The 16,708-nt window shown below is 54.4% G+C and overlaps 11 protein-coding genes across 11 annotated transcripts; 6 read left to right on the plus strand and 5 right to left on the minus strand.

Moving 5' to 3' along the window:
- Positions 1–146: 146 nt before the first annotated feature.
- On the minus strand, positions 147–905 carry MVES1_003655 (uncharacterized protein; the record flags this gene model as incomplete). Its single annotated transcript, XM_056208469.1, has 1 exon — positions 147–905. The coding sequence occupies one exon, from the start codon at positions 903–905 to the stop codon at positions 147–149; it is 759 nt and encodes a 252-aa protein (XP_056064444.1).
- Positions 906–1,044: 139 nt separating this feature from the next.
- Positions 1,045–2,538, minus strand: MVES1_003656 (uncharacterized protein; the record flags this gene model as incomplete). The annotated part of the gene is made up of 3 exons (XM_056208470.1): positions 1,045–1,047; positions 1,197–1,509; positions 1,553–2,538. The coding sequence occupies 3 exons, from the start codon at positions 2,536–2,538 to the stop codon at positions 1,045–1,047; spliced, it is 1,302 nt and encodes a 433-aa protein (XP_056064445.1).
- A 52-nt stretch (positions 2,539–2,590) lies between these two features.
- Positions 2,591–4,468, plus strand: MVES1_003657 (uncharacterized protein; the record flags this gene model as incomplete). The annotated part of the gene is made up of 1 exon (XM_056208471.1): positions 2,591–4,468. The coding sequence occupies one exon, from the start codon at positions 2,591–2,593 to the stop codon at positions 4,466–4,468; it is 1,878 nt and encodes a 625-aa protein (XP_056064446.1).
- A 59-nt stretch (positions 4,469–4,527) lies between these two features.
- MVES1_003658 (uncharacterized protein) lies at positions 4,528–4,790 on the minus strand (the record flags this gene model as incomplete). Its single annotated transcript, XM_056208472.1, has 2 exons — positions 4,528–4,724; positions 4,784–4,790. The coding sequence occupies 2 exons, from the start codon at positions 4,788–4,790 to the stop codon at positions 4,528–4,530; spliced, it is 204 nt and encodes a 67-aa protein (XP_056064447.1).
- A 194-nt stretch (positions 4,791–4,984) lies between these two features.
- On the plus strand, positions 4,985–5,410 carry MVES1_003659 (uncharacterized protein; the record flags this gene model as incomplete). Its single annotated transcript, XM_056208473.1, has 1 exon — positions 4,985–5,410. The coding sequence occupies one exon, from the start codon at positions 4,985–4,987 to the stop codon at positions 5,408–5,410; it is 426 nt and encodes a 141-aa protein (XP_056064448.1).
- Positions 5,411–5,509: 99 nt separating this feature from the next.
- MVES1_003660 (uncharacterized protein) lies at positions 5,510–6,754 on the plus strand (the record flags this gene model as incomplete). Its single annotated transcript, XM_056208474.1, has 6 exons — positions 5,510–5,645; positions 5,674–6,112; positions 6,139–6,179; positions 6,207–6,291; positions 6,319–6,569; positions 6,645–6,754. 6 exons carry the CDS (start codon positions 5,510–5,512, stop codon positions 6,752–6,754), a joined length of 1,062 nt encoding a protein of 353 aa, XP_056064449.1.
- A 243-nt stretch (positions 6,755–6,997) lies between these two features.
- On the plus strand, positions 6,998–9,082 carry MVES1_003661 (uncharacterized protein; the record flags this gene model as incomplete). Its single annotated transcript, XM_056208475.1, has 1 exon — positions 6,998–9,082. One exon carries the CDS (start codon positions 6,998–7,000, stop codon positions 9,080–9,082), a length of 2,085 nt encoding a protein of 694 aa, XP_056064450.1.
- Positions 9,083–9,131: 49 nt separating this feature from the next.
- On the plus strand, positions 9,132–9,704 carry IES6 (chromatin-remodeling complex subunit ies6; the record flags this gene model as incomplete). Its single annotated transcript, XM_056208476.1, has 5 exons — positions 9,132–9,426; positions 9,455–9,522; positions 9,551–9,622; positions 9,650–9,669; positions 9,701–9,704. The coding sequence occupies 5 exons, from the start codon at positions 9,132–9,134 to the stop codon at positions 9,702–9,704; spliced, it is 459 nt and encodes a 152-aa protein (XP_056064451.1).
- A 20-nt stretch (positions 9,705–9,724) lies between these two features.
- Positions 9,725–10,099, minus strand: MVES1_003663 (uncharacterized protein; the record flags this gene model as incomplete). Its single annotated transcript, XM_056208477.1, has 4 exons — positions 9,725–9,871; positions 9,898–9,933; positions 9,962–10,034; positions 10,062–10,099. The coding sequence occupies 4 exons, from the start codon at positions 10,097–10,099 to the stop codon at positions 9,725–9,727; spliced, it is 294 nt and encodes a 97-aa protein (XP_056064452.1).
- A 110-nt stretch (positions 10,100–10,209) lies between these two features.
- MVES1_003664 (uncharacterized protein) lies at positions 10,210–15,273 on the plus strand (the record flags this gene model as incomplete). The annotated part of the gene is made up of 1 exon (XM_056208478.1): positions 10,210–15,273. The coding sequence occupies one exon, from the start codon at positions 10,210–10,212 to the stop codon at positions 15,271–15,273; it is 5,064 nt and encodes a 1,687-aa protein (XP_056064453.1).
- Positions 15,274–15,283: 10 nt separating this feature from the next.
- ARO7 (chorismate mutase) lies at positions 15,284–16,268 on the minus strand (the record flags this gene model as incomplete). The annotated part of the gene is made up of 4 exons (XM_056208479.1): positions 15,284–15,341; positions 15,371–15,729; positions 15,778–15,943; positions 16,057–16,268. 4 exons carry the CDS (start codon positions 16,266–16,268, stop codon positions 15,284–15,286), a joined length of 795 nt encoding a protein of 264 aa, XP_056064454.1.
- Positions 16,269–16,708: the final 440 nt, after the last annotated feature.

Here is a 16,708-nt window from a genome sequence, read left to right on the forward strand (position 1 = left end):
GCAAGTGCAAGTGCAAGTGCAAGTGCAAGTGCAGGTGCAGGTGGCGGCACCGGTCGGAAGTGCTACTCCACCCGACAATGCACAACATTGTATTGAATAAAGCATATTCGAGCGCATGAGAGTAAAGTAGGTCGTACCTATCCATTCTACGTATATCCCCCCCTGTACTGCGGCTTAAAACTTTGCGGTGTACCGCTGTTCCGAGCGTGTCCCTTTCCACGGCGGACGCGTCTTGCGGCGGGCGACTCGGAGCGCTGCGCAAGTCGTGCAGCAAGCGACGGCGTCGGTTTGTGTGTGGGAAACGGCGGCGTGCCTGGCCTGTGCGCAGAACCACGGATTCGCGCATCTGGTGATCCTCGCGTCGGTATAGCATCCGCCTGTTGTGTACTGTGCTTGCGCAGTGCCTCGTGTCGTGCAAACCAGTCACCATCATCCTCGTGCTCCATATCTTCCAACAGCGACGGGCGCTGCAGCGGTCCATCGCTCTGGCGGCGCTTGACGCGCATGGCTGGACGTACACCCTCGCTGCGGTGCGACCGTATCCGGTGCCTGTCAGCAAACGGCCCAGACGCAGCAAGGGTATCACTGAACGGTGACGGATCGCCGGTCGGTCGCGTCGGGTTTGTGCGTCTTAGAAAGCAATCGTCGCCCCAGTGGTGGCCAGAGGAGGCGCAGTTGTAGCACCACGGAAGGGACGGATCCCAGTCTTCCGGAGGCGGCTCGACCTCGCACGCACCCTCCTCGTCGGTATCTTCGCTCGGGCCACTCTCATCGCTCGGCTCGACAAGCGAGGCTGTCCAACCAAAACGTTTCTTCCTGTGTCGCTGCCCGCGCTCTTCTTTCCGCGAGGCGCGGCGCTCGAGATGGCGCATGCGTTTCGCACGGCGCGCCTCGTACTCCGGCATGCTGTTGTAGGTATAGATCCGCCATAGCGTCGGGCAGCTTGTCTCTGGATGCGCGGTGCTTCCGCACCGCTCACAAGCCCTGCTCCGTGCAAGTCGCCGCTGCGTACAATCCTGGGGTCAGCCTCTAAAGGTACGTACCCTACTGCGGTGTCCAACGCCACCACAACGAAAACAACTCGTACCAAGTGGACAGTCCCGCGTGTTATGCTCATCGATCGCGCCACACGCAAGACACTGCTCGTATGGGCATCGTTTCTTTTCGTGACCTGCTTCGCCACAGACGGGACATACATTCCGCAGGCGCCGCTTCTCGTCCGCTTCAGCCTCGTAGTATCGCGCATGGGGCGCTGCATCCAATTGCTCAAATGTATCGTCTGCTGTCTGCGTCACTTCGCGCGCTGCAGACGACACAGACTCCGACGCAACCACAGCGACGTGGCCAGGCAGGTCCAAACCCGGCGGCGAGTGCTGTGTTGCAGGCTCTGTTACCTGACAAGGCAATGGTACCTCATCGCTATGTGTATCTAAGACGAAGCTTGTATCTCCGTCCGCGCTTGTGGCCGTGTCTTTTGCCTCTTTATTCCGTTTACGGCCCATGCGCAAGCTGCGAGCAGGCGAGGGCGTCTTTTTTAGGTGCACGTGACGACGCGTCCGCCAGGTCCTGGCGGACCTTGAAAATGTCGCGTGCGGTGCGCAGCACGGTGGTATCGAGCGTTGCGAGCAGCAGCGTTTCGCGGTTGTGGGGAACACGGGCGTAGGCGCCGAGTATTGGTGCCGCACAGGTGGAGCGCCCAAGTCCAAACGGCTCGCCATCCTGTACGTCCGGGCCTGCCGTGTTGCACATGCACACAAAGCACTCGGTCTCCATCGCGCGACACGGTACAATTGCATCGAGAGACGCCTGCTCGCATGCAGGATTGATCTGTAAAGCTTGTGTGCCAGAGTCATTAGCGTACCAGCATGTAGGCGAAAATACGATATCGGGACCGACCCATTCCCCGGGCAAGTCTAAATCAGACGCGCTCTTGGGCGGCGTGATGCGCACACGGAACGTTTCGGGAAACATTAGGTCCCAACACATGACCATCGCAGCACGCAAAGTAAGCCCACGCTTCGTCTTGAAAAGAAATGTGTGCGGTTGCATGGACGTTGGGTGCGTCTCGTCCGTAGCTGCAGAAAGGAGTCTACGCTCGGGATGCCACAAGTGCCGCTTGGTATATTCTCCCAGTACTGTGCCAAAATGATCGATAAAGTAGCATGTGTTAAAGAGACCTGGTCTCGACGGAAACGTGCGCAGCTCAACGGCCGAGCCCGTGACAATGGCAATCTGTGCCGTACGAGCAATCTGTGCCACTTGCGCAACCCAAGGAGCTCGTGCATGTTCATCTAGTGCAGGCAGTGTGGATGCGTGTTTCCACGCATCGTGGTGCGCGCCCGACAAAAAGTATTCGGGTAAAATGAGGATATCTGCGCCTTTGTCGACAGCTTCGCGCGCAAGCTCAGCAAGTTTCGGAAGAATGGCATCAATCTCACCGCGAACCGATCCATTTGGGCACACTTGCGCAAGTGCGACGTGCACTCGTGTACTCTCCTCTTGTGCGTACGAAAATGCGCCGTGCGTAGCGACAGTCATCGGGAATGTGGAGGTGTGGGACGTGCACGGAGCGCTTTCTCGGCGTGCCTTCATGATGCCTGTGCTGCCCGAGGAGCTTAAAGAGACGATACTCGTGCTTGCATGCACGCTCCCATCCACGTATATGCATGCTCGAACTGTATCACAGCATAATATCCCACATTTTCAGACACTCGACATCCGTACTACGATTTGCGTGATGCAGCTTGCACTGCGGTACTATACGCTCGGCGCGCAGCTCCTGTATCGGGCTCCGTGCATTGCAACGCCCTCACAGCTGACTCAGTTTACTGCTACGTTAGTGAACCGGCCCGTGCTTGGCTTGTTTGTGCGGCATTTGTACATTGGCACGATCGAGCGCGGTTCCGAGCAGCCGCTCGCGTTCCTGCGCGGCAGACTTGCGAGCTATGCACAAGCTATGGGGCTGCGTGAGCATGATACAGTGCCGCATGGCGATCCCACCACATCGCATGGATCTGTGCTTGCGCCGGTACTGGAAATCGATATCGCCGAGACGCTTGCCTTTTTCGTCGGCCCAGACGGCGTGCATGGCCTCGATATTTATCGCCCAGGATTTGATCGCGAGGGTGAATGGGTAGGAATGGGGGCATGGGTGCTTTGCCTGCATGAAGCGCGCAGTTATTTGAACTGGTTCCGCGCAATGGCCTACCAAGCACGGCTTGAAACCGTGCTTTCGGGGCAAGATACCGAGCTTGTAACGCTCCGCGACACTGCATCTGCGTGTGCTGAGTACCTGGCAGGCTATATTAGACGGCTCGGAGATCAATACATGCTTACGCCCCTGTTGGAACGGCGGCCAGGCACACGGCACGATCCGCTCGACTTTGGTGATGCTGGCCCTGTTGCACCGCTGCCGCCAGGTCTACCTGTACACACAAATGACGTGATGCAGACGCTGCAAGCACGCATCCTCCAGCGCTGGGCGTCTCAGAAATGTTTGCTGGATGTCCCCGTATGGCTCTCGTGGCTTGCTGCGCTTGCAATTGCGTACGGCCAAGTGCTTGGGCTCGAATGTGCAGACGCTGAGGCCGTTCGCCACAGTCCGTACGCGTGCGATGCATTGCTGCGAGATGCACGTATGCGTGGCAGCGCATTTTTTCACGCGCGCGATACATTCCACGACCCTATCCTTTTTGCGCGCTCCGGCGCAATCCGATTTCTAGTCGGCGACGAGACGAGCGAACGCGACGAGCCTGCTGCATCGCGCAATGAACCGGCCATGTGGGCGATTCCAGAGTATTCTCAAGATGGTGTGCTACTCCCTGTAAATGGTGAAGGACTACTGCGCGGCTCGTTTTCTGCGCGGCCTTCTGGCTTGCTGCCCCATCGCCTAGTCGCGCCGCTGCCGCAGGATGAGCAGGGGCAAAGGGCGCATGTACAGAACAGTGCGCCACCAACGCTAGGCAGCCTTGTTCAGTGCGCTCATGCAATATTTGCCTATGTCCCAAACCTCCAGAGCCTCGGTCTCTCTGGCGTGCTGGAGCGTGCGCTCGCGAGCATGCGCGGCGCTTCTTCCATGCCGCAGCTCGAGCGGGTTTACCTGGGTCCACCTCCGCCGTATTGGGCATATGCACTGCAGTTTGACTCTTTGGCATTTGCACTTGTAAAACATATCACAATCACAGGCTGCATGCTGCTTCCAGAGGAGGCGTATGCACTCGCCGGTGCAAACGGGACGCTCCCGCACCTCAAATCTGTCACATGGTCCATGCATCACATTGCAACCAGCCATAGGGCCGACGCCATTCTCACGGCACTTACAATTCTACTGGACAGGCAGGACGGAATGCGTGGGATTGCTTTGCTGCGCGTGATTCTACACCCGCACGACTATGCATGTATGGAAAGGATTGCGCCGAAACGCATCCTCCAAGATCCGCACCTATCGCTAGAAACGTTCAAGCCATAGGAGGAGCAAAAGCACCACCCCGTTTATATACAATGGGCAGAGGACGCCCGGTTAGATCGTTAGAGCAGGTAGACTGCCATGCCGCTGGCAACACCGAGCGCAACCAGTACTGCCGGCGCCGCGCGCGCAGCAGAATCGACAAAGTGCGCGTCACTGGGGCCCGTCTTTCCCGACATATTTGGGCCCGGCGCGGCTGCCGTGCCCGCAAGCTCTCCTTTTGTGATATCGGACGCCGTTGCAGTGATGGATGCAGAGCCTACGGTCAGCAAAAAAAAAAAAAAAAAAAAAAAAAAAAAAAACAACGTACTGGAGGACGTGGCATTGTCTGAAGCAAGTCCACTGCTAGGTACGCTAGAAGATGCACTGCTCAATTGCGCCGCTACCGCAGTGGCTGAGACGGCCAGCAGCACTGCACACCAACGCATGAGGAAGTGTTGTGACGGCGCGGTTCCTGTGTCAACAGCCACGTGGCCTTCCGCCCAGCGCGCCGCCGCCGCGCGCGGCTTGATTATTACGATGGCGTCGCTGCTCGCGCAAAGTCCTGCCGCGGCGCTATCTGAGGCACGACGCGATAGTGTCTCGACTGCATCTGATGCGACTATAAATTTTGATGAGGAGATGGACGGCGATCCGCTCTGGGATGTATACGAAGATGGAATTCCTCTCGCGCCCTTGTACGATGCGCAGCGAAGAATGCGGTGGGACACTCGCCGACACAAAGATTCCGATTGCATTTGGGGAATGGATAGACGCGGCCTTATGATCATTTGCAGCGTGGTTGGCGGCATGGTGTTGACTATCATTTTACTTCCATGGCTCGCAGCCTCGTACAATATAACACCGACGCCCGCGCCGCCGCCCAACAGTACGCGTGCTGCACACACCACGCAATCTCCTGTGCCTATAACCGCAAGTGCGCCTACCCGTAGCGTCCTGTACTAAGATACCCCTTTGCGTGATGATGGAGGTGTGTGGCTGTCCTAACAGGCCATACACGTGTTCGCGGCAATACCAACACGGCGCGCTTTGCACTTGGCGGCTATGCACGGCGACGAATACGATACGCACGCGTGGACACAAAAGGGTGCAACGTCACAGATGGTGACAGAGGATCCCGCCGGTGCGTGGGTTCTCGATAGTGACGACGAGTCGAATGAGACGGACTCGCTCGGGGACGGTGTGTGTTGTACTAATCACTTATACAGACTGGGACATGTACCGTGACTTTAACAATATGGGACAGGGGCCATCTGCAGAGCCAGAACATGGCATGCATGCACGCAAGGTTGGTGATGTCCCACGCTACAGTGAGCGCAGCAGCAAGACGCACCTTGTGTCTGTACAGCCGCTCCTCGAGCAAGAGAAGGACTTTACGCGTGCATATTCATTTGGCAGCGATGACGACACCAAATTGCTGCGCCGCGGCCCCATGCATGAGCCGATGATTGAGCTGGAGGATCTACCTCCGTTGGGCACGGAATTCAGCAGTTACGAACGCGAGCGCATGACGCGCCGATCGCGGCGCACACGAAAGCGGCTCGGACGGCTCGGGTATTTGGATTCGTGGCTCCGCGGCTATACCCCCTTGTGCGGGTGGTTTGGTCCACGCGCCGCGGTAGCGATTGGGTTTGTCCTGGTGGTTGTGTACGTGCGCAAAAGCCTAACCGCAGTATCGGAGTAACGCTCTTTTTTGTCATACCCCGTGTCCCCTGTACGTATAGTTTCTTGCTCATTGCAGCGGTCACACTCGTCACCAAAGACCCGCTCGTCCCAGCGCAGGCTCGCTCGGATATGGCTGTTACGGTACAGCCCACTGGATTCACGTGCGTAGATTCCAGCGCTTACCACAGCATGAATGGGACGCTCGCGCTGCATATGGACAATTCGCAAGGCTGGATACCTTCGCATCTTAAGACGGTCGAAGCTGTCGTCAAGTTCCAGCCGCAAGATACCAAGGTTGGCGAGGGAAAGCTCAAGGGCCCATGGATCCCCGGCCGCACTTCGACCAGGCTCCATGTTCCTATATCGTTCTCGTACAAGAGCCCGAACGCGACGGGCGATGATACACAACTTACTTTCCAGGACGCGTGCGCGCATTTATGTACGTCTATGTGAGACTGACAACAGACCGCGGCGTGACTCGCTCTTGTATGTGTGCACCATTGTCTCATCTCAGCACTCGATTTGTCTGTAAAAGTGACGCTGGACGTTGCCGGTATTGCAGGCACGCACACCTCCTTGCTGGACCTGCCAAGCTTCGCATGTCCGTGGGAACTGCCCAACTAGGCTGGGTGCCTAGCCTGGTCGACCAGCACGGATCGATTATGTCAGTTTGCAGATCGGGCGATCTTGCAAGATGTGACATGCATAATATATGCGCTCGCCAAATGAGATCTCCACTTTTGTACATCCCGAATAAATAGTATGCCTACCGCTGCGGCCCGGCCGCGGATTCGCATATCCACGCCACCGGTGCTACACAAAAGCGAGCATGAGTATACGAGTAGGGAAGGGTCACTTTATGAGTCGATGAAGGGTCTCGCTATTGAGGACGCGGAGCACGCGTTCGTCAAGGTGCGCATCATGACGTGGAATATGCACGGCCATATTCCAAAAGGAGATTTGGAGGTGCTGTTCGGTCATATGGAGCCACATAGCCCCGAAAATATCGACAGTGCTACGTTTGGGGATGAATATGCAATCCCGCAGCTGCCGATGAACACGCAGCATCCGTTTCACCTGTTGGTCATTGCGTGCCAAGAATGTCCTTGGGGAGATGGGAGCCATTTGAGCACCACGTTGCACACTGCCAGCGAGCTGAGAAGCATTGCACGCACACGATCACGAGCGGCACGAGAGTTCAGGACGGACGAGGTACCAAAGACCCCCGCGCAAACTTTGCGGCGGCAGCGGTCCCAATTATCCATGGACAACAGCTCTGATACGTCGATATTGGACGGTACGACGATGCCTGTTGTTGATTCAGACACTCTTTCACATTTTACGAGCAACGAACCTTCAGCGCTGCGTGGATGGAGCAAGGTATGCGAAGATTATTTTGTGCGTGGGATACAAACCAACCAAACGGACAGTCCGCTCACGCCTGCATCTCTGCACGCGCCACGAACCGACGCAGTTCAAGGAGCAGGTACTATGCTGACCCCGTCTATCGGTCAGGAGGGCTCACTTGGGTCCAAGTCTAGTACCTCGACGCTTACCTCGGCTCGTAACGAGACACGCTCGAGTTCGCCGGGCTTTGGAGAGAACGCACGCTTGGGCCAATTGTCGCCAAAAGATATGCGCATACCTCCTTTACAGCTTGGTCCCTATGAGCTTATCATTAAGGAGCGCATGATGGGCTGTTATACGGCAGTGTATGTCTGGCGACCGTGCCTGCGCTTTGTGAAAGGAGCGAGTGCAAACGTAGTCAAAACAGGCCTACTCGCAGGAAGAATGGGGAACAAGGGTGGTATTGGGGTCAGCGTGCACTTTGCAGACTTGCGCTTGCTTTTTATTAATGCACACCTTGCGGCGCATGCAAGCAAGATGGAGGCACGGGTTGCGAATATTAACAAAATCGAGTCTGAAATGTCAGTTGATACGTTCCTTTTGCCCAACGACGTACGCAATGCATTTGAGCAATCCTCACTACGCTTTGACCACTCGTTCTGGTGTGGCGACTTGAATTTTCGAGTAAATATTACTCGCAAGCATGCAGACTGGTTAATTATGAACGAGTCCTACGAACACGCGTTGGAATTTGACCAACTGCGTACGGCTATGCGCGAGGGAAATGCGTTTCAAGGATTTAAAGAGGCAGCCATCAATTTTCCACCAACGTACAAGTACGACGTGATCAAAGCAATCCGCACGAAGGCCTACAACGATGCGAACGACACAGATAATGCGCAAAAAAAGCTTGAGGCCACACGCAAACGCAAATTGTATGTGTGGCCAACAGAGCGCGGGAAACAGAAAGAAGAACGCTCGCAGCAGGACCGCAACGCTGCGACACTTACACGCAGCGAATCGTTTACATCGTTGAGCAATATATCGGACAGTTCCTCCATCATGGAGGAAGTGCCCAGCACACTGGATACTATCGCACCGGAAAAGGCAACGCAGTCAGAAAACACCAAGCTGCACAGCCCCAAAGTGCTACAAGGACTGCGTGCAGCAGCGAATAGCCGCAAAAAACAGCTTGCAGAAGTGCTCAGTAATCCATCTGAGAAGGCTGCGTACGACTCGAGCACCAAGCAACGCGTTCCATCCTGGTGCGACCGTGTTCTCTGGCGATCGAATGCGGTACCAAAGGCACAAGAAGAGCATCATGAGCACTTACTATCGCGTTCACTACGGGATGCCCTGCCGATCTTAGCAAAGAAACGCGAGCAAGACAAAGTTTCGCACGATGAAGCAGGAAAATCGCGGCGGGGTTTCTCTGCATTCAACTGGCTTCACGCAGATCAAAATCGTGAGCATGAGGAAGGCTGCATTATGAAATCCGAAGTCAGGGTCCTAGAGTACAGAACAATCGAGGATGCAGATGTACAAGCATTGGGTGCTATTTCGGACCACCGCCCTGTTATTTTTAGTGCGATGATCGGCCTGTAGTTGCCAATATACACGTGATTAACGCACCGCTGCATTCCGTCTAGCCATCATGGCGGAGCTCGAGTGGACGTCGGAGGAATTGTCCGTGCATGACGCGCCGCGGCCGTTTAAGTCGCAGACGTATATATCGCGTACGAACGGTGCTGGTGCGCGGCGGAATAAGATGTTAAAGCAGATTTTGAACAATGAGCGTGATGCGCACTTGCAAAAAATGGGGCTTGCCGAACCGCGCGGCCAGAAAAAGAAGCAGGACGGCACGTCTGCGAAGCGCAGCTGTGTGCAAGCAGACGAAGGTGCGGCTTCTGAGGAACAAGCATCCGATGTACCGCGTACGATGCTCACATGTACGTTTCAGTCTCAACTAATCAATAGACACGTCTGTCGATGCTCCGCCCAGCTTGCTCCCTGCGAAGCGCTACTGCGATGTTACTGGCCTTGTGGTGTGTATACTTCTCTGCTTATATACAGGGCAATTATACCGATCCTAAATCACGTATGCGGTACCACAGTGTGGAGATTTACGACATCATGAAGGGATTTGTACGTCTACAGTTTTTCTTACAGCAGGTGCCTGGTGTAGACAATGCGTACTTGGCGCTCCGAGGTAGCCAATCGCAGTTGATGTAGGCAGCTACATGTATATTACACTAGACGCGCATCGTCTGCGTTACTCCATGCGGCGAGGCTGCGCGCCAACTCGGGGTGCAGCGGCGCAGACGTACTATGCGGCGCATTTCCACGCTTTTTAGCAAGTAACTCTTGAAGTTCTTCGCGTGACTTTGGTTGCCGCTGTTGTTAGTGTTTCAAATACATACAAAGTCGGTTTCTGGAGGCACATAACGTTCGCGAATCTGCATGTGAGTAGTGGAAGACACGTACCGGAATGACATATTTGTCATACCAAGCGGGATCACCAAAGTACACCATAAACCCGAGTGGGAATGCAAGATAACTAGTGTCAGAAACACTTTGTACATACAGCGCAAAGCGAAAGAGCTCCATGTTTGGTCCCGCCATCGTTCCGAAGCCTTCTAGAGGCTATAGCCAGAAGCAGGCTGGCGAGCGAGAATAGTGTTAGTCAGCTGCGTTGACGCTAACGCACGGGCAATTTTTTTCTTGTCGCCAGCATGGGCAAAAGCGCACGTAACAAGTCTTCCGCGACTTCGGGGACTCGTAAAAAGCAAGCTGCAAAGGCCGCTGCTAAGTATGGTTCTGACGAGGATACGCGGCAGGATATAAAAAGCTCGCAGCTCAAAAAAATGAGCAAAAAAGAGCGCCGGCAGCTCGCTAAGAAGAAAGTCTATGTTCCGCCACCGAAACCGCCACAGCCGCCCCCATTCGCGCTGGACTCTATGGGATTGGCGAGTCTTTTGCCGCCAGACTTGGTGGTACTTTTGCGTAAGGCGTTGAAAAAAGATATTGTTACTCGTGTGCGCACTTTGGAGAGTCTTCTTAGCTGGATTCAAGGCCAGCCGATTGGTGAAGACACGCAGTCGCTTTCGGAAGAGGAACGCATCAATGCACTTATCATAATGCTACCGTGCTGGGTGTATCTCTTCCCACGGTTAGCGCTATCTCCGTCGCAACGGCTGCGATTTTTGACGCTGCAAGTCCACGCAAGACTCTTGCAGCCTGCGCCCGACAGCAGCGTACGCGACGAATTACTAGCACACATACACATTGAGCCGATCATTGGATTCTGGGCCGTATTAACTTACGATACCAGCCGCAGCGTCGCGCGTCTCGGGCAGCAGATCTGGGCTGACGTTATGACGTGGGAGCCTATAGAAGAAGGCAAGCTTTCGAAAATATCCTTGGAAGAGTACATGCCTGTTATGCTGCAGCATTTGCTCCCTGTATTGCTCACACCATCGGCCTCAATCGCTTTGTCGCAGTTCAGCGCGTCGCTACAAAGCGTACAGACCCCGAACCCCGACATGGGTGGCTCACGCGAGCTCGATGCAAAAAATCGGGACGATGCGAACGTCGACGAGAGCGCTGAGGAGCTGGATCGTCGGCTTGTGGCGGGCGCATTGGGATTACTGCAAGCATTAGTTTCACATGCGCCATCGCTTGGCGACGTATCGATCGATACGTTTATCGAGAGCGATACGTTATGGAGCACATTGCAGGCGCATCCCATGTTTGATACGCCTTCGCTTGGCATGGAAGCGCCTATCGTGCGACAGCGAGCCTGGCAGTTTTTGGCCATCCTTGATAAGCGTGTACCTGCGATGGTCGATGCGCATCTCGGGACGATTGCACAACATGCCATGGCTGGCGCATGGGCAGAGATGGACGTGCTGGTAGTTGCAGATATGCTTTCAGCGCTACTTCCTTTGCTACGAAGACGTCCAGAAATGTGGACCATGGAAGAGGAGGAGGAGGATGACGACGAAGAGCGTGGCGATGCACTTGCCCAGTTCCTTGCATGGGTCGAAACGATTGGCGTGCAGGCACCAAGGCAGTGCTTCCCTGCCGTCATTGTATTTTTATCGACAATGACAACCAATGTGCTGCCTCCCACGACTGCCGCAAGCGATGCTGTAATGAATCCACTCTTGGCGATTGCGCCTTCCCTCTTGGGCAGCGTCGGTGGAATCGACCCGATGGGATGGGACGCATACGTCAACATGCTCGGTGAGTGTATTGTATTCCTCACGCGTCGACTTGTCAAATCTGGCGTGGCATCTACAGACATTGCCGAGTTCCTCGACGAGCACCTTAGCACCATGTGGGAGGAGCAAGTGCTTGGACATGCACAGGACGATGTGCAGATTCCAGTGAGGTTTGGGAAAAAGGCAGCGCCCGTATTGGGTCGGACGCTTGCGCATTTGGACGAGACTTTGGACGGTACTTGGATATTGCAGCCGATTTTATCCACAATAAAATCGGGCCTCGATGCGCCTGTCGAGTCTTTGCCAGCGGTTGCGCTGACGCTAGAATGGGCACTCCGGACGGCACAAATGCAAACGCCTCCCCGGACCGACCTGGTTCATGCAGTGCGCCGTATGGGCGGCACAGTAATTTTGTGTGCGGCGAATGCAGCAATCGAGCATGTAGAAGCGCTGTCGACCTTGACAGGGATCCTCAGCTCGCCACTTGGACAGATGTGCGAGCCCGCAAATGAACGGCTCAAAACGCTTGCATTCAAACACATCCCCCAGGAATCGTACCACGATGTTGGACAATTTTACACCGCGTACCTGGCAATCGGTCCCAGTGAAGATGACCGTGATGCGGTGTGGACTGGTGTGCTTGGCCAATGCATGCCGCCCAATGTAGACCAACTCCCAGAGCTGCTCTATCTCGCAAACCATGCATCACTGCCACCCGCTGCAATCCTCTTGCCCTGGCAAGAGCGGATTGCCACGCAACCACTTTCGGCTGCATACTTGGCTCTGTTGCAAGTGCCAAACTTGCTCGATGCGCGCGCAGAAGCTGCTCTGCTAGACACTGCAGCGGCGGAACTCGAGCATGGGAGTGTCCAAAAGAGTGCAGCAGTACTTGCAGCATGGCAAGCCCAGGATCCTGCTGCACGTACGCAAAAGCTGCTCAACACACCCGCTTTGCGAAATAAATTATCGCAATTGTACACTGCTGCATTTTTGTACGATACAACTGTGCCGGCCGCCCAAACACTCTGGGATGCACTGTGCAAAGGATCGAAACATGCACCAGTCTTGGACGAGGAGGCTACTGCAGCGCTGCGCTTCGCATTGCTTCACGATATTTTTCCCGCAGCGCGTGTCGTTGCAGCGGCAAATAGGCTGGAACACGAGCCGGGCACGTCTCCGATATTGAAAATTCTGCCGGACAAGGCGCGCATTGATGCGTCGATGTTTGTTGCTGTACATGGAGGAACGAATTCCATGGTAGGGATTGTGGACCCACTTGTCCCGCTTGAGCAGCATAACGGTGATTGGCATGCACTTGCATGTGTCGCCAACGCATTGCTCGCTGCGCTGCAAAGTGACCAAAGCCTAGCGCCACACTTGTCAGGCGCACTTCCGTGCCTGTCCATGGCCGCAGTGGCCCTGGAAGATGCATTGTTCATGGGTGACGAAGCGCAAGCCGCACACTTTTGCAAGGGCGAACCGTGGACCAGCGCGGCAAAAAGACAAATTGTTTACTTTATCCAAACCTGCACGCGACTCTTGACGAGCTTGGCTGTCGGTCTCGAGCCTTTGTGGCATGAACGCTGTGTTGCACACATACAACGCGAAGGCGAAGCGCCAAGCGCACTCGCTAGCATTCTTGCCGATCTCTGGGCCCAAGGTATGGAAGCCAGCGACACGAGCCTCTATGCACGCAGCTTTGCCCGCATCCTCACCGGTGTATTCTCGCTGAGCTCAGCATCGGCGAGCGATGCCGAGCCTTGGATCCAATTAGCGCGCCGGAAACAAGTGGCACTACCGCTGCGCGGTGCTCTGCTCTGGGCTACGCGCTTTGCATACGAATCGCAGGCACACGACAGGGTACGTAACGAGCTGATTGCGACGCTGGGGGGTGTGCCGCCGGCAAAGGCGAATACGGAAGGTATCGCGTGTTTGACCCTACTCCATTGTGCGACACTTGCGGATGCGAGTGTCGCGCTTGTTGCTACGCAGCGTGCAGTATCGGCCATGCAAACGGTCCACCGCTGGATTACCAGCGACGAGGACCTGGACGACGCCTTATTTACACGATTGGCCGCAGTGTGTGTCGAACTTACGCCTGTGCTACACATGGTCCCAGGCCGACACCTCGATCTGTTTGTGGACATTGTAGAAGAAAACTTGGAGGCTGCCCATGTCGCCGAGGATACCAGTTGGTGCACACTCTTCCACACATTGACCTTGCTAGACACGCTGTATGGTCTATCCCAATCCGAGGCAGTTGCAGACGTAATGACCGCACGCCGCGATGGGCTGCGCAGCGCATTGCACAGTATTTTCCTGCGCCTCTGCACTTTTTTCACGGAGCTTGCGGGACAATTTGTGCCGAGCGATGCGCATCATGCCGTGCTGGCCCTCTTGGTCCGTATTGTCCAGGACCATGTCCCTACAAAAGCGTTTGCGCAGGACCGAGGCACACTGGTCGCGTTCTTGACTACTCCTACGGCAGCAACGACCTTGCACATTACAGCTTACACCTTGTACAGTGCCATTATACAAGAAACGGTACGCGAGCAAGTAGTCGAGCTGGCTGTCGACCCGTCCAAGAGCAGTGATGTTTCCATGGACTATGCCTTGCTACATGCGCTGGAGCAGAAAAAGCCGCTGATCGAGATATGGGAGGCTCCGGTAGAAAATCGCAGTGCCGTGTTTGCTTTCCTCCTCTGTTGGCTGTCTGTCTTGGACCACTTTGTGGAAGCGTCGCTGTCACTTAAAACAATGTATGCCGCGTCGCTGCAACGTCATTCGCTTGCCTCTGACCAATTGTTCCCGAGCTTGTTTGCTTTGATGGGTGGCGCTCCACGCGCATTGATGCCCGTGCAACCTGTGGAGCTTAGCCGCTACGCGGTAGACGAGGTGGACCTTGTTACAATCAATCCAAGCAACGCTTCGTCGTTGCAAGTGCTCGCGGCACATGTTTATTTCCGTGCCTTGGTGCATTTGCCAACACAGGCCAGGGATTGGTGGCTCGGCGTCCGTGATAGGCGACTTTCCCTGATGGTCAGCCATATCACAAGCAAACACTGCACGCCGCTGCTAGCGGAGCGGGAATTGAGCCACTTGCGCGATCCTGGGGCATTAGAGCGACTCCAGGATGAGGCAATGGCGACCAAGATTTTGTCTAGCCATGAAGTCGTCGCGACGTATACAGTCGATGAGCACCCCATGGAAATTGGTTTGCGTCTTCCAAGTGATTACCCGTTGCATGGAGTCGAAATTCGTGATATCAAGCGCGTTGGTGTGAGTGAGGCGCAATGGCGTGCGTGGCTATTGGCCGTACAGCAAATGCTCAGCGGGAAGAATGGACTCATTTTGGACGCCCTCATGTTGTTCAAGCGGAATGCAGAGACCAAGTTTCAGGGATACGAAGGCGCAGAATGTGCTATATGCTATTCAATCATCTCACCGACGGACGAAACATTGCCAAACAAAGCTTGTCGTACATGCAAGCACAAGTTCCACGGTAGTTGCTTGTACAAGTGGGTGAGTACGAGTGGCTCGTCGACCTGCCCATTGTGCCGTTCTATTCTGTAGCTCCATACCACTAATTCGGCTTGCGCTGTGCCAATGCTGCGATTTCGTCGGGTGCAAGCCCATCGAGACTGTCATTAGCGATGCGTGCACAACGTACCGTTCCAACAGGTAATCCACTTCTACTTCTTTGGTGAGGGGGATGATAAATTCCTTGTAGAGGTGCACTACCTCCTGCGCTTGAATCTTTCGGAACTTTTCGCGGTTCGGGTCGTCCATTTTCTGGTCCAGATTTTGACCGTAGATCTCGGCCTTCTGCCTCACACGCTCAAGTAGGATCGCTTCCACCGCTGGCTTGGTGATGAGTGCTGCCAGTGCATCGCGATCGTGCTGTTGAATAGGACCGATGAATGCTGCGGGGTCGGAGCGGAACTTGGATTCCGACACAAACATGCCAAAGTGCACACGGCGATTGATCGCACTCAGAGCTTCTACATCGCAAATAGCGCTTGAGCCATACTGGTGATCGTCTGAAACCTAGGGATAAGCAATAAGTACAATACATACCCTGTTCAGACCTTCAGTGATTTGCGGGACGATCTTATGGGTATAAAACTCGAGGACCTTGCTTGATACATTCACATGATGCGGGTGCAACAAGTTAGGATAGTCCACTGGCTTTAAAATTGGCTCAGGCATATCTTGCAGCGGCGTGAATGCATATTCATCGGGGCTGTGCGTCAGTATGCGAAAAAGATGCGTACGCTATCCATCGGCCAAGCTTTGCTGTATGTCAGTATAAATAGGTTAAAAAACTTACCGTGACTGCACTCTGTTTCCTTCAACAGCCATGCAAGCCATGAGCCGGACCAGCGCTCTTTTTGTTGCAAATCTGGAAAAGCTCCGTTTTCGTACATCCGTGCATTGTAGGCAAACTGTGCACGCTCGATAAGGTTAAACACAATCGTATCTTCCATACGCTGAAGCGTTGCACGAATCTTATCAAGGCTCAGAATGTCCTCGACCTGTGCATTATGAAAGTTTATCGAGTCTGTCATGGAGATAAAAAGAAGGCAATGTAAATCTGCATGTGGAGAAATCGTTCATGCAATGGTCATGTAGGTTCAATGGACAAAATGTAGGCCGTGCTCGACCGGTTAATGATTGCCGACCTTGCCGCTTAAAGTTAGTTTGCTGTAATTGCAACTATGAAAATCCCTATAGCGCTGTACATAAGCTAATACCTTTAAAAGTACATCCTAAAAAATGCTTCGTTAGCACCAGCCGCTTTGCTAAGCCCTTTCTCGTAAAACCACAAGCCCTAAAACAACGATTCGCTGCAAGCAAAAAAACAAGCAGGCTAGTGCAATAATACAAAGTATAGAAGACCACATTGGTTACATGTATACATAAGATCCGCCTAAACCACGCATTGTTGTATAATCCACAAACCTTCAAGCCAAAAAAAAAACTTCAAAAATAAACAAACAATAAACTT

The sequence above is a fragment of the Malassezia vespertilionis genome, chromosome 8 (genome assembly GCF_029542925.1).
Source record: "Malassezia vespertilionis chromosome 8, complete sequence".
NCBI classification, from domain to species: Eukaryota; Fungi; Basidiomycota; class Malasseziomycetes; order Malasseziales; family Malasseziaceae; genus Malassezia; species Malassezia vespertilionis.